The sequence below is a fragment of the Nannospalax galili genome, unplaced genomic scaffold (genome assembly GCF_000622305.1).
Source record: "Nannospalax galili isolate Female #2095 unplaced genomic scaffold, S.galili_v1.0 scaffold265, whole genome shotgun sequence".
In the NCBI taxonomy this organism is placed as follows: domain Eukaryota; kingdom Metazoa; phylum Chordata; class Mammalia; order Rodentia; family Spalacidae; genus Nannospalax; species Nannospalax galili.
In genome coordinates this window covers 1,554,514-1,569,474 of record NW_008353747.1, presented here as the reverse complement: position 1 = coordinate 1,569,474, position 14,961 = coordinate 1,554,514, and the positions used below count along the sequence as shown (strand labels likewise).

Sequence of the window (14,961 nt, the reverse complement as noted above, 5' to 3'; positions counted from 1 at the left end):
AGGGGAGGAGGAAGGGGAGGGGAGGAGGGAGGAGAGAGGAGGGAAGGGGGAAGAGGAAGGGAGGAAGAAAGGGGGATGAAGGGAGGGAAAAGGAAAGGAAAGGAAAAGGAACGGAGAAAGGGGACAGGAGACGGGAAAGGACAGGACATTAAGACAGGCTGAAGAGATGGTTCAAGTGGTGAAGAGCACTTCCTACTCTTCTGAAGACCTAGGTTCGTTTCTCAGTGCCCACATGATGGCTCATACCCCTACTTTAAGTCCACTACCAGGGTATTTCATGCCTTCTCCTGAACTCCTCAGGTACCAGGCACATATGTGGTCCACTTATACACACATGCAGGTAAACACATAAAAATAAAATCTTTTTAAAAAGACAGAATGTGTCGGGCGTGGTGGTACACGCCTTTAATCCCAGTACTCTGGAGGCAGAGGCAGGCAGATCCCTGTGAGTTCAAGACCAGCCTGGTCTACATAGTGAGTTCCAGGACAGCTGGGGCTACAGGGAGATCCTGTCTCAAGAAAATAATAAAAAAATAAAAATAAAAAACACAGAAAAACAAAGGTTCAGGTGATGGAGTCTATTTCTTATGAGCCTTTTCTTTTTCCCTTCAGCCATCTCTTCAGTGTGGTCCTTTCAGTGTGAGAGATAAGGAGAGAATGATGATTCATAAGCTGCAAGTGAAAGGTTACATACATACTCTCCTGTTCCAAATTTGGCTCAGCTCGAGAAAAGGTAGCTTCTAGAACTAGCTCATCTGCCCCTCTTCTGACCTGTACCATATCTGTGGCACTGGGTCTGCAGGTACAGTAGACCCCCGTGCCAACACAGGCAGAGGGGCCAGTTTAAGACGGACAGCCAGTGCTGCTGGCTGGAACAGGCTTTCTCACACACTCCTAGGGAGGCTAACCCTGGTGCAATCTTTCTGGAAAGCAATGTAGCAATATGCGTGTCAGGTGTCTAACAAACAGTATGCCCTCTGGCCCAGTAATTTCACTTTTAACAATCTATCCAAAGCAAAAGATCAAAAATACTCAGGTGCCAAAATAGTTACCACAGAAAATTTATGACATGAAAAACTTTAAATTGTGAAAAGGGATTAAAAAAGAAGAGTAGTCATATCACCAAAAGTATATATCCATTAAAACTGATATTTACTAATAGTTTCCAGTGACAGGAAAATGATTACAGTAAATGAATCAAGGGGTACATGAATATGATTCTATTTCTCAATACAAAGGCTGAAGCAAGGTTTTGGTTTTTGGTTTGGGGATTTTTATTTATTTGCTTTTTGTTTTGTTTGGTTTTTTGTTTTGGAGTTTTTGTTTTTGTTTTTTTTTTTCTTCTTCTTCTTCTTTTGGTTTTTGAGACAGGGTCCAACTATGTAGCCCTGGATGACCTGGGAAGGAGACCAGGCTGACCTTGAACTCACAGAGATCCTCCTGCCTCTGTCTCTTGAATGCTAGGATTAAAGGTATGCACCATCACAACTGGCTGAAGCAAGGATTTTACAGTATAGTAACTACCTCTGCAAGGTAGGATTATCAGTGAAATTTTCCCTTCTGTTTCATAATTTTCTGATTTTTCCCAATGTTGTTCCATGAGTTCACTGTTACTTTTCAACTGTTATTTTATAATCAAGAAAAAGGGACAAGGTGGCAGGAGAGACGCAATAAAAGCAGACAGTATGTTGAAGTAAAGGAATTTATTACACTTAATCCCTCTTATCTTCCTTCCTCTATTAGGTTCAAGCTATAAGTATTCAACAGCTCCTTTAACTTAACCTCTGTCTACCAAGATTATGAATAAAATTCTGTCTTCTTTAGCAATAGTTGCTACATTTTACAAAAGGATGACATACAAGGAATCTGAGCTGGATTAATCCATTAAAGGCAAAGTAACTCATTAAGATCACTGGCCAAGGATAGAAAATTGAGGGTTTATTTTATTCTTTTTTTTTTAAATCAGATCACTTAGTATAAAGAAAAGAACAAGAAGTTACTCAACAAGCAGTCTGGTGTTATTTCAGGAAGTACCAACAGCCTGACAGTGTGGTGAGGTCCCAAAGGAAGAGCTACTCCAAAGCAAAAGAGGGAATGCTGGGGCACTGGCCCGCCACACTCAACATGCAGTCTAAGGGAAGTAACTCCCTTAGGGCCTGGATTTGAAAGAACATTCCCTTTAAAATAAGGAGCTCCACAGCTGGGCGTGGTAGCACACAGGCCTTTAATCCCAGCACTCAGCACTCGGGTGGCAGAGGCAAGCGGATCTCTAGGAGTTCAAGGCCAGCCTGGTCTACATAGTGAGTTCCAGGACAGCTGGGGCTACAGGGAGACCCTGTCTCAAAAAGACCAAAATAAATTAAATTAAATTAACTTAAATTAAATTAAATTAAATTAAATTAAATTAAATTAAATTAAATTAAAAAATAAGGAGCTCCACTAGGTGTGGTGACACATGCCTCTGATCCCAACAGTCCCAAAGTACAGGCAAGCAGATCCCTGTAAGTTCAAGGCCAGCCTGGTCTTATGGCAAGTTCCAGGCCAGTCATGGTAATACTGTGAGATGATGCCTCAAAAAATAATAACAATAATAATAATATTAATAATAATAATAATAATAGGTTCATGGGGCTAAGGATTGCACAAGGCCCAGGATTTGATACCCAGCACCACAAACTGTATAACATAAGGAACTCTGCTTGGAGTGGTAATCCACACCAATAGTCCAGCTTTCAGAGGGCCAAAGGGAGGGGAAAATCACATAAGCCTATGAGTTCATGAACAGTTTGGGCAAAATAGCAAGACACTGTCTCCACAAAAAGTATTAAGGTGTACATATGTGAACGTCTCAAAAAATTAAAAATTTAAATTAAAGAGAGAGAGAGAGAGAGAGAGAGCGAGAGAGAGAGAGAGAGAGAGAGCTGAGCTGGTAAATGCCACCAAGCCTGACAGCCTGAATTCAATCCCCAGGATCTAAAGGAGAGAACAGACTCCCACAGACCTCCACATACATGCTGTGACCTGGGCACATGCACCTCTCCAGCTACCCCACATATTTATTAACTCAGTGAGTGCTGACACTGCACTGAGCACTAGGAATATGATTTAATTATATTAAGGCATTAAATTGCATCATCCTACCTAGCAATAGAAGTTAAAATATTTTCCTTTTTTTGTTTTAAAGACAATGATTTCTAGAAATTTCATGTGTTGGAGCACTGCCAGGAAATAAACAGCAACAGCACTTAACAAACGTTTATGAAACAAGACTAAGAAACTGCCAGAGAGTCAGCAGGATGGCTCAGGAGTTAAAGGCACCTGCCCCCAAGCTGGAAGATCCAAGTTTGATGCCTAGGACCCACATGGTGGAAGGAAGGCACCAAACCACAAGCTGTTCTCAGACTTCCATATACATGAACACACACACACACCCCAAAAAATTTTTAAAAATTTTTAAAGAAACTATAAGAATATAAGGCAGGAACACCTCACAGGATATGCCTGTGTATCTTTTAAATTCTGTGCACTATTCCATCGAGTGCTATGTGCATGGGGGGTGGCACACATACATGAGTGTAAAGATGTAAACACCAGTGGGTACGTACGTATGAAGAGGCCAGACTTCAACATCGGATGTCTTCCTCTATCGCTCCCTACCTTATTTTTTGAGATGGTTTCTCACTGACCGTGGAGGTCACCAATTAGGTTAGACTGGCTGAAGAGCAAGCCCTGGGGAGTGTCCTGTCTCTACTCCCAGCACCTTTATCTTGCATAGCAAGCACTTTATCCACTGCAGTATATTCCCAGTCCCACATTCCTATTTTTATTTGTTGTTTTGTTGTTTTGTCTTGATTGGCCTAGAACTCACTATGTAGAATAGGCTGGCATTGAACTCACAGAGATCCACTTGCCTCTGCCTAGCCAGTGCTGGAATTAGATGTGTGTACCACCATGCCCGGCCCCATTTCTTTTTTTTATATATCATTTCTATTTTTTGATAAACAATTTTTCAAAAGTTAACTGAATGAATGGGTGGGTAGACGAATTGAATGAATCAATGAATCTATTATCAATGAGGGGCCTCTCCAGAAATGTAGGTAGTGTCTTACACCTGTAATCCCAGCACTAGGGAGGCTAAAGCAGGAGGACTGCCAAGAATTGAAGGCCAACCTAGGCAACAAAGGGAGACTCTGTCTCAAAACAAACAAAAGCAGGGCATGGTGACACAAATCTTTAGTCCCAACACTCAGGAGGCGGAGACAGGAGGATCTCTGTGAGATCAAGGTCAGCCTGGTCCACATAACCAGTTCCATGCCAGCTGGGGCGACAGGGAGACCCTGTCTCAAAAAAAAAAGGTGAAAGGAGGCTGAAGAGATGGCTTAGTGGTTCAAAGCACCCAGGTTTAGTTCCCAGCATCCATATGATGGCTCACAACCAACTATAACTCCAGTTCCAGGGCCTGATCCAATATCCTTTTCTACCCCAAGGGTCCTGTACACAGGTGGAATATACAAGCTAACACAAGCATACATACATACACATAAAAATAAATAAATAGTGGGGAGTGGTGGCATATGCCTTTAGTCCCAGCACTCAGAAGGCAGAGGCAGGCGGATCTCTGTGAGTTCGAGGCCAGCCTGGTCTACAGAGCAAGTTCCAGGCCGGCTAGGGCTACAGGGAGACCCTGTCTCAAAAAGATAAAAAAAAGAAAAAAGTAAGTATACTACTGGTAAGGAAATGCTAGAGTTGAAACTAAGCAGTGCTTCTTAATCAAAACCTACATTTAATTTAAAATAACTAGCCAAAAGTACCCGAGTGAGTAAGCCCAGCCCACACAGACAAACAAACAGGCAATGTGGTTTCTTCTCCTTCCTATTGAGTTTCTGGGAAATGCAGCTAAGTATTCACAATCTGATTCCTACCTCTTCTTTGTTTGCTTATTGTCTGTTTTTGAGACAGGGTCCCTAGGAGCCCAAGTTAGCCTATAAACCACTATATAGGGAAGGGTGACCTTGAACTCTTAATCTTCCTACCTCCATCTCTAAAGTGCAGGGTCTGTAGGTACCAGCTGATTTCCTACCTCTTTAAAAAGTCTAATTCTGAAAAAAATATTAGCAATGGCAAAGAGTGCTAGTCTACTTTAGTCACATGCCAATACACTGAATTATGTTCCTAGCATAACTTCTTAATGGTTCATCCAACCATTCTGCACTGGCTGATGGGATTCTACTCTGAGCCAATCTAGCCTTTCAAGTTAATTCATCCCAGGCTGTTGAGACTGCTTTGAAGACTTTGCCTAGGCTATTTATTTAGCAGTGATGTACAAAAGCCCAAGAGAATATATATAGTGTTCATCCTGTAGTAGTTATCCTAAGTCATCCACAGGACACTCTAACTGTACTATGACACCATTAAGGGATGGAGGGGCCAAAGAATCTCCTGACAGGTGAGGACATTCACATGGTGAACAGGAATGGCTCTCAGAACAGAAATCAGAGTCAAATAATGAATATTCTAGATAAGTGGTTCTCTTAGCCTCTCCTATTATCATCAGGGTATAGAGCTAACAGACCAGCTTTCTTAATGAGTTGTAAGATGACACCATCCATAGAAACTGGTAGTGATCTTGTCCGTGAGAAGCCCATTTAAGAAAGCCATCTTCAATGCCGAGCATGGTGGCACACACCTTTAATCCCAGCGCTCGGGAGGCATCGGCAGGCAGATCTCTATGAGTTCAAGGCCAGCCTGGTCTACATAGTGAGTTCCAGGACAGCTGTGGCTACAGGAAGACCCTGTCTCAAAAAGACCAAAAAAAGAAAAAGGCATCTTCAAAGGAAGAGGCAGTTGTAAGCAGCAGGGATGACAAAGGACAGGTGTGGATAGTATAGGTAGATTTAGTCTTCCTGCTTGGAAATGTTTCATGGTACCTCATTTTGGAGGTTTGTTTTAATGAAGTAAATCTCTTATACTTTGGTTGGTTAGTATTTTGCTGTTGTTATTGTTTTGTATAGTTTATAGTATAATTTTGTTGTTTCTGTAATCAAAGAGTCAATGTTCAGAAAGTGAAGGCATTGTTTTCTGATTAGAAAAGTTTAGGATTAAAGATATCTAGATTCTAATACCATCATGTCTCTTATTGGCTAACAGGACTCTAGGAAATTGGGAGAGAAAAAAGAAAGATATATGTAACAGTCCTGAATCTAATGGATAGTGATCTCAATGACCTTAATGGGTCATTAAAGCCTGAGAGTCACATGGAGGAGAAATTCTCTACTCCCTTCTGTACTCCTATGCTAGAGAGCATCTCTCATGAATCTAGTATTTACTTTGAGTCCATATATATATATATATATTTTTTTTTTTGGTCTTTTTGAGACAGGGTCTCCCTGTAGCCCCAGCTGTCCTGGAACTCACTACATAGACCAGGCTGGCCTTGAACTCACAGGGATCCGCCTGCCTCTGCCTCCCAAGTTCCGGGATTAAAGGCGTGCGCCACCACACCAGGCTCAGTCCATATTTTTGAAGTTTTACTGCCTGTGTAGAATCATAAGCAATAAATTATTTTGACTATGTAAAATAAATCCTGTAAAGAGCTTTGTGAAAAAAATCTTGTAACATTCTATCACTTGCTTCTTCCCTCAGTTTTTTTTTAATATCTATCTTCTAAAATTTTATTTTGTATATGAGTGTTTTGCCTGCATGTATGTAGGTGTACCGTGTATACAATATCTGTAGCAGCCGCAAGAGGGTGGTGGATCCCCAGGAACTGGAACTATCAACAGTTATTAGTCCCTATATGGGTGCTGGGACCCACACCTGGTTTTTCTGGAGAATAGCAAATGCTCTTAACCACTGAGCCACCTCTCCAGCCCCAATACCTCATTGTTCATTCACTGTTCTAATGTACTGAGGTACCAGGGCTTATTGTAGCCCCACTGACCAGCCTTGGGATTGTCTCTAGCTTTTCTCTGTTATAAACAAGGCTTCAGTGAACATCTTTTATGTAAGGATGTGACTATGTCTTTATTATAAAAGCTTCAAACAACAGTGTACTGAATTAATACAATTTTAAAATTCTTAGCTTATTTCTGCATTTACATTATGGTTCTTATTTTGGGACTTTTTTATGTGTAATGGATAGGCATGATCATATTTTTATTAATCACTCTTCCAGATTTGTAAGTATAATATTGATTTTATTAAAAATGTTCAACCTTAGTACCAAAAAAAAGCCTAAGATTCAGGGTTAGGGAGATGACTTAGTGAGTAAAGGTGCTTGCCACCAAGTCAGAGAACTTATGTTCAATCTCAGAACACAAATGGTAGAAGGAGAGAACCAACTACCAAAAGTTATCCTCTGACCTCCACACTTGTACCATCTCTCTCTCTCTCTCTCTCTCTCTCTCTCTCTCTCTCACACACACACACACATTGGTCTTTTTGAGACAGAGTCTCCCTGTAGCCCCAGCTGGCCTGGAACTCACTATGTAGACCAGGCTGGCCTCCTGCTAGGATTAACAAAAATTTGTTGGCTGATCATATTTAGTTTATGTACAAAAGGTATGGCATTCTTTTACAGTGTAAAAGAATGTAGCCAGGCGTGTGGTGGCACACACCTTTAGTCCCAGAAGAGGCAGGCAGATCTCTGTGAGTTCAAGGCCAGCCTGGTCTACATAATGAGTTCCAGGCCAGCTGGGGCTACAGGGAAACCCTGTCCATTGCATGACACAGGTACACTCACATACATGCAGGCAATACACTTATACACATAAAATAATAATAATAAATTAAAAAAAAAACACTTAAGAATACAAATCAGAATTTGAGACCAACCTGGTCTATATAGGGAGTTCCAGGCCAGTTACATAGTGAGCCCATCTAAAAAAAAAAAAAAAAAAAGCATCCGGAAAGGCTCTTTTTTTTGGCCTTAGTCATAAATAATCTACATGAGTCTCTGAAACACAAATCAGGTGATACCAGTGCTCTGGTATGGAACTCTGTGATATCAACCCCCTGTTCATACCAAATTCCATAAAGACTATAAAACCTATATAATCTCACCTGTCTCCCAGGTCGAATTCATCCCCTACCTACCCTGTCCACTAAAATACACATGGCCTTCGGTCTAATCTGAGGAAGATCCAATTGCATGTCTGCCCTCAAGGTCTTTGCACTTGACATTCCTTTTGCACGGAATGTTCTGTCTTTCAGATCTTTCCAGGTCAGCTTTTCCTCATCATTCAGGTATCTGCTAAAGTACCACCATCTTGCAAAGGCTTTCCCTGAGCACTCCACCTGAAGCTGTGCATGCCTCCCAGAGAGCCTCCAGACCACTTACTATCTTCTGGGTAGTTATCACCCAGAGTGGGTGTTTTGTTTGTGTTTGTTTTTGTTTATTTGGCTCTTATCTATCTCCATCTATTTGAAAGCAAGTTCCAGGAAGACAGGTGGTTTTTGTCTGCTTACTTCAGACCAGAACTTGATTGACAATCTGCATTCAGTAACTATGTACTAAATGCATGAATGAATGGATTTGGGAAAGGTTCCACCCACTAGCAGAAATGTCTTAGATACGTCTTAAAATTACAGAGAACATTTCTTTTTCTTTTCAAAGCATCCATTTTGTTCTCTTTTATGCCATGCACTAGAAAACATTAGCCAGATTGATGCTTGGAAAATGAAAACAGCACTTCTGGCACAGAAATAACTAGTCTGGGCACCTCTGGCTTGAGCCAGATCTATGACTTTCTAGGGAGCTGGCACCAAAGTCAGAATGTTAAAATAAACATCTTTGATGCTGAAAGTAGAATACTGGTGCTCTGACTCTGGAAAGACTAGTCTGAATCAGTCTTAGACCTTCAGAAAGTTTCAGCAAAGCTAGTAACCCTGTCATAACTAGACCAAAATGAACTTAGTCATCTTCCAACAGTCCTTTCTGGGCTGTCTAACAATGAGACTGTCACCCCTAAATGTATCTAATGCAAATGCTGCTTTCAATTTCTTTTTGACATAATTCTTTCTTCTATTTACCAATGAATCTTTTTTGGCTTTCTAAAGGTCACATGATCTCATCTGCTTCATTAAACTCTTCTTTAAAGGTAAAAATAATGCTTTTAGCCCAGTATGAGTTATTCTCCTTGTGAAATGAATTTATACTAAAGCAAACAGCATACAAATGTGTCCTGGATGATCAGTTTTTAGAATGAGAATTTAGAGCAAAATGTTTTCTCTGCGTAACATTTAAATTTTAAAATCCTGAGCTGGGGATTTAGCTCTGGGGTAGAATGTTTGTCTGGCAAGAATGAGGCTGTAGGAGGAGGAAAAAAAACTAAGGGAAGGGAAAAAAAAGTCTAACCTTGACCTTCTAAATAGCAAACTATGTATACAAATGCAAAGTGCAAATGTTTTGTTTGGGAATATCAGAGATCTGATTTGGATAACAGGGATTTGGTTGGTTTGTTTATTTGTTTGTGACAAGTTTCCCCAAGAAACTCAAGATGGCCTAGAACTTGCTTCAAACTCAACTTCCCAGCTCAGCCTAGAAGGTGCTGGGACTACATGCCTGACAGCACACTCAGCTGCAAATATGTTCTTAAAACTCTAGGAACATTTTTAGATATTTTCCACAGAATTTAAGTGAATCTCTTCAGAAATTGTAAGCACACAAATAGTTCCATCATCAATTGACAAAAATTAGTTACCAAAACAAAAACAAACAATGAAAATTGAGCCAGGTATAGGGCTTCATGCTTGTAATCCCAGCACTCCACAGACTAAGCTAGGAGGATGGCAAGCTGGAGGTCAGACTGAGCTACATAGTGAGACCCTGTTCCAGAAATTAAAAAATAAGGAGCAGGGTGAGGCATGGTGGTGTATCCCTTTAATACCAGCACTTGGGAAGCAGAGGCAGGTGGATCTCTGTGAGGCCAGCCTGATCTACATAGTGAGTTCCAGGCCAGGTGGGGTTACAGGGAGACCCTGTCTCAAAAAGAAAAAAAAAGAAAAGAGAGACTAAAGCAGAATTATCTCAAGCTGAAGGTTACTATGGGCTACACAGTGAGTTCTAGACCAATCTGGGCTACATAGCAAGACTCTGGAAAAGAAAGGGACTGAGTATATAGCTCAATGGTACCAATACTTGCATAACATGTGAGAGGCTGGGTTCAATCCCCATCACTGCTACACATTATATACATACATACATACATACATACATACATACACACATATTTTGAGATGGCCCAAAGCAAAAGCCAGTGTTAATTTTCATTAGATAAGTCTCTTGTTTAAGAGAATTTTAAAGAAATAAAATAAAATGAAGTTTAATAAAAAGTTATTCTGAAATGACAATTTCAATTGCCCAGTGTATGGCTCATACCTATAATCCCAGCACCAAGGAATCCGAGGCAAGAGGGTTACCAAGGGTTTCAGACCAGCCTGGGCTACAGAGTGTTAGGCACAGGAATTTCAGAGTGGCACCCGAAATAGCAGAAAGCTGTTTTGTTTTTTTCTTGCATGAAGGAGCATCATCAGGATCCCATCTACCTATGTGGAACCAACGGCAGAGAGGTCATGAACTCTTCTTCCCAGGGTACCCTGCAAAAAGAGGGGTCTGGACAGTCTTACTACAGCACTTGAGAGTGATAACATTTCCTACCTGCTTCCTAAGTGCCAGGCACTATAAGAATAGCTTGACACATTATTTAGCTTCTTAACACTCAGACATGTGAGGCAAGTACTTCTATCATCCCACTGTACAGATGAAGAAAACTAAGCACAGAGCTTAACTTATAACCCAAGATTGCCCTGGTGTTAAAGGGCAGAGGATTCAAACCCAGCAGTCTTAGGCCAGAAAGCTCTTAGCAGAAACCAGTGGCACCACTGCTAGACACTTACTGAAATGACAGCATGCAAATATTTGGCCCAAAGCTTTTATAGTCATGTATAGATTTTTTTAATGTATACAAAATTGTATCTGTTCCTTGTTCCCATTCATCCAACTAGCTTGAAGGTACAATTGGGCACAGGAAACAGACTATAAGTAATCTGAGAGGAAAAAAACCTACTTTTCAAAAAAACAATCTCTTAATACGTTATACTGTTCTACCAAAAGAACAGAGAACTTTAAGCTGGGCATCAATCAAAACAGGTGGGGCAAAGAGGAGCTCACACATGAACATTCACTCCTGGGAGCTGTTCTGCAGAGACACTCACCCAAGCACTGCAGTGTTACCAACCTGAAGTCAGTTTATGGACGTGTGCTGCAAAAGTCCCCAACCACCGAATGGTAAGAGATTTCCTTTTCGCTACATTATTTTATTCACCTGAGTCCTACTCTAGGAGGTTTAAGAGTTAAGAGTTTGGGAAAAGGCCAGATTCACTTATTGTTGGATGGAGTGCAGTAGCTTAGTCAATAAAGAAGTTTACTTTAGTCTCTTTGTCCTTGGAATGGGTCGTGTAAGAAAAGGTGGTCATAAATAGTTCCCTGATGTTCAGAAAATACCAATTACCTAACCTCCTTCAGCCAACATAGGTATCACTGGAATTATTACCTGGGTCTGATTTTTATATATAATAGAAAAGTCCAGATCATTCAGTGACATTAAAGGGGAAAGGGGCTGGGTGTGGTGGTGCACACCTTTAATCCCAGCACTTGGGAGGCAGAGGCAGGCGGGTCTTTGTGAGTTCAAGGCCAGCCTGGTCTACATAGTGAGTTCCAGGACAGCTGGGGCTACAGGGAGACCCTGTCTCAAAAAGACCAAAAATAATAGTAAATAATAATAATAATAACAACCTATTGTAGAAAGAAATGGGGAAAGAACAACTCTGGTTCCATTTGATTTGACTGCAGAAGATAAACACTGTAGGACACAGGGAGAAAATTCTCCTCCCTGAATAACAGAAGCTGCAGCTCCAGTAACTTCCAGGACCTAGGCACTTTCCCTGCCATTATATAACCAAACCAAGGCCTTAATAGGCCATCGTACTGTATGTCAGCAGCTGCTGGGTACATCTAAGCTGTCAGAGTTGGAGGACCCCTTCCAGAGTGGACTCAGATAAGCAGGGAGCAGGCCAAAATATGCCACGGTACACCCTGAACACATGACAACTCCTTATGAATTAAGCTTCACTTATGTCGTCAGAGTAATTTAAGGAGCAAAAAAGGTAGGGCATTGTAACTGCACACTGCTACAGAGGCATAGATGAATGCTGGTGTGGCCTCCTCACACATGCATCTCATTGTCCAAACCATTTCAGCCTCATTCGAGTCTGAATATTTCCATATATTGAAATTGCATAACTGCACACCACAAATGATCAAAGATAAAAACCAATATAAACAGTGACACCCGTTTATAAACAAGCCAATGTTGTAAAGGCTACAGTCCTAAAGGATACCAATGTCTCAGAGAAAAACTATGAAATACACACAAATTAGAAAGCGGGCAGACTAGCCATAATTAGACACTGGCTTTGCTGACTACTGAAGATAGAAATGTCTCTTTTATATATAAAGCCAAGAATCAACTGTTTGCAATTACATTTCTAAAACAACCCTGACTGTCATAGATTTTTTTTTATCAATATTTTGGTTTATCTGAGAGCTGGGAGATTCAATATTCTTTAAATCATAGAGACCATAGCCAGACAACCAATTAAGTTTGCATATCCATTCAGAGGTCAGAGCAAAATAATCACAGAAGCACAAGATGATTACTTAGAAGAGAAAGGGAAGGGGGGGGGAATACCAAAACAAGGAACGAAGGACATTGTAAATACAAGGCTGGCTTGGCTAACAGTAAATGGGGCTGGAAACAGCCTGGCAGTGAGGAGACACACAGGGTCCAGGCTCAGCCTACTGTGGGAAGGGTCTCAGGGTAGCAACAGGAAAAGCTACACTTGAGTATTCCATTCAACTCTGAAGACTTGAGGCCCTCTGATAAAAACTGACAAAAAGGCTTAAAAGGGTCGATCCAGAGGAAGTGAAACTGACCAATCAATTCTTCACAGTCACCCTAGTAAGAAAGGCCCCCTTGTAGTCTTTGACAGAGAGGAGCAGAGGAAGGAACTTCAGGTTGCAAGCAAGCAGAAGAGAAGGCCCAGATAAGTCCCTTGGCTTCTGAAAGGGAGTGACTGCCATAAAAGCCAAAACAAGGTAGGTGATGAGATCCAGAGGCTAGGGTGAGGTGAGGGGAACTGTTGTGGCTTGGGAAGGAAGCTGTGGCAGTTGTGAAGGCTCTCCATTCTCCAGGCTGAGGAAAAACTCAAACTGCAGTTTTAAATATCATGAATGACTACATAAAAAGTACTCATTCAAGTGAAGCATTGAGCAAAGAAATTTAATTGGGAATTCAAATGGACTTTGTGGGTTCCAACAAAACTAAAGGACTCCTCAATATTCTCAATGAAGAAGACTATGTAAAAGTACTGCCTCTATGTCAATAAAAGAATTTTGTGTCTACATATATGGCTTCCTAATTGACCTTGGCCAATTACACCAATACTGCTCCTCAAATCCCTTGGGAACCAAAGGGCCCAATGAGTGCAATTCTCTGGTTTCTCAATCCCAACTTTCCCTTCCTTCCTCAAAGCCCACCTTGGACTCTACAAAGCCCACAATTCCAGACCCTCCAACAACTAAAAATAACCAGCAATCCTGCTCTCCCAAATTGTTTAACCCTTGATTAGCTAGTGCCACCGAATGGCCCAGGGGCCCCTTTCCCTTGCTCAAGCCCTCTGTTCTTGGGCCCCTTCCTACAGGCATACAAAACCATTTCCCCCTTCACTTCCCTGTTTTCTTCACTGCCTCCAATAATTAAGAGTGCCCCCCTCCCAGGCTTCGGCTGACACCATCTATCAGTCTCAGACGATCAAACTGGATTGCTAGCTCTGTCATAGGTGCCAGGTTCCTCTTACCTCCCAGTGCCCTGCACCCACTGCACACCCTCAGTCCGTGCCCCAGTCCCGGGGCCCCTCAAGAAGCCTGTGTCTGCCAGTTTGCGCCTGTCTCCCCAATGCCCTGTCGCCCTGTCCACTTTTCACAAGCTCCTGCCGTCATTCCCTCCTGATTTCCTAATTGCTGGTTCCCGACTCTTCTGCGCGTGCAGGCAACCGGCCCCCCGAGTTCCAACGCCTCCTTCCCAGTCAACCCTCTGCAGCCCCGAGGACTCCCACTTCCCATGCCCCGTGGCTCGGTGCCTGGATACCCTCCGCGCCCCTCCGCCGTGGAGTTCCCTGTCGTGGAGTTCCCTTCCGCGGCTCGGCCATGCCCCTGCCTTCTCCCACCTCCACCCGGGACAGTCCCTCGCCCGGGTGAGTGGTCCCCTGCGTCCCCGGGGGTCGCGGAGCTCGCCGACCTCGCCACCCTGCGACGCCCCGGGGCACCGCAGCCCCGCGGCCGCGCGGTCCCCCGGAGCCACTACCTTGGCCTTGGTGACGAGGTGCGTGGCCCGCTTGACCACCGCGAAGTTGCCCTTGCCGATGGTGCGGTCTATCTCGTAGTAGCCGATGCGAGCGGGCATCGGCCCGCGGGAGGCTGGGGCTGCGGGACGCTGCGGAGGGGGCACCGCGGCGGGGGCGGCTGGGGGCCCCGGGGCAGGCGGAGACAGAAGACGGCCGGCCGGCCCGGCTCCCCCAGCTCCAGCCACCGCAGCCCCGCCAGCTCCGCTCGCCGCCGCCGCCGCCATCTTGTTGTGCAGTGAAACCTCCGGGGCCGCGGGGAGACGGCCGCGGGGGAGGGGGCGCGGGGGGGGGCGGAAAGAGGGGGGTGCCGGCTCACGTCACTCCGGGAGGCGGAGCTCCCGCGCCGCCGGGCGCCCGGCGCCATGGCAACCGCGCGTCACGTGCCGACGCGCGTCACTGCCCGGAGCCATGGCAACGGTGACCTCACCCGGCGCGCTCGACCTTCCCGCGTGGGTCCGGGCTCCGGAGGCGCCGGCTCCCGGGTGCCCCCCTCTGGGG

At 43.6% G+C, this 14,961-nt stretch overlaps 1 protein-coding gene across 5 annotated transcripts in view; it reads right to left on the bottom strand.

The window, feature by feature from the left end:
* Positions 1 to 14,728, bottom strand: part of Sik3 (SIK family kinase 3) — a 260,278-nt gene extending 245,550 nt beyond the window's left edge. For 3 of the 5 annotated variants that reach the window (XM_008850934.3, XM_008850939.3, XM_017802667.2), the window contains exon 1: positions 14,424 to 14,728. In XM_008850934.3, the coding sequence (XP_008849156.1) occupies positions 14,424 to 14,687 (264 nt within the window). In that variant the 5' untranslated portion in view covers positions 14,688 to 14,728. The remainder of the gene's footprint in view (positions 1 to 14,423) is intronic. The other 2 variants (XM_008850935.3, XM_008850941.3) reach the window with 1 other exon arrangement.
* Between the last annotated feature and the right edge of the window lie 233 nt (positions 14,729 to 14,961).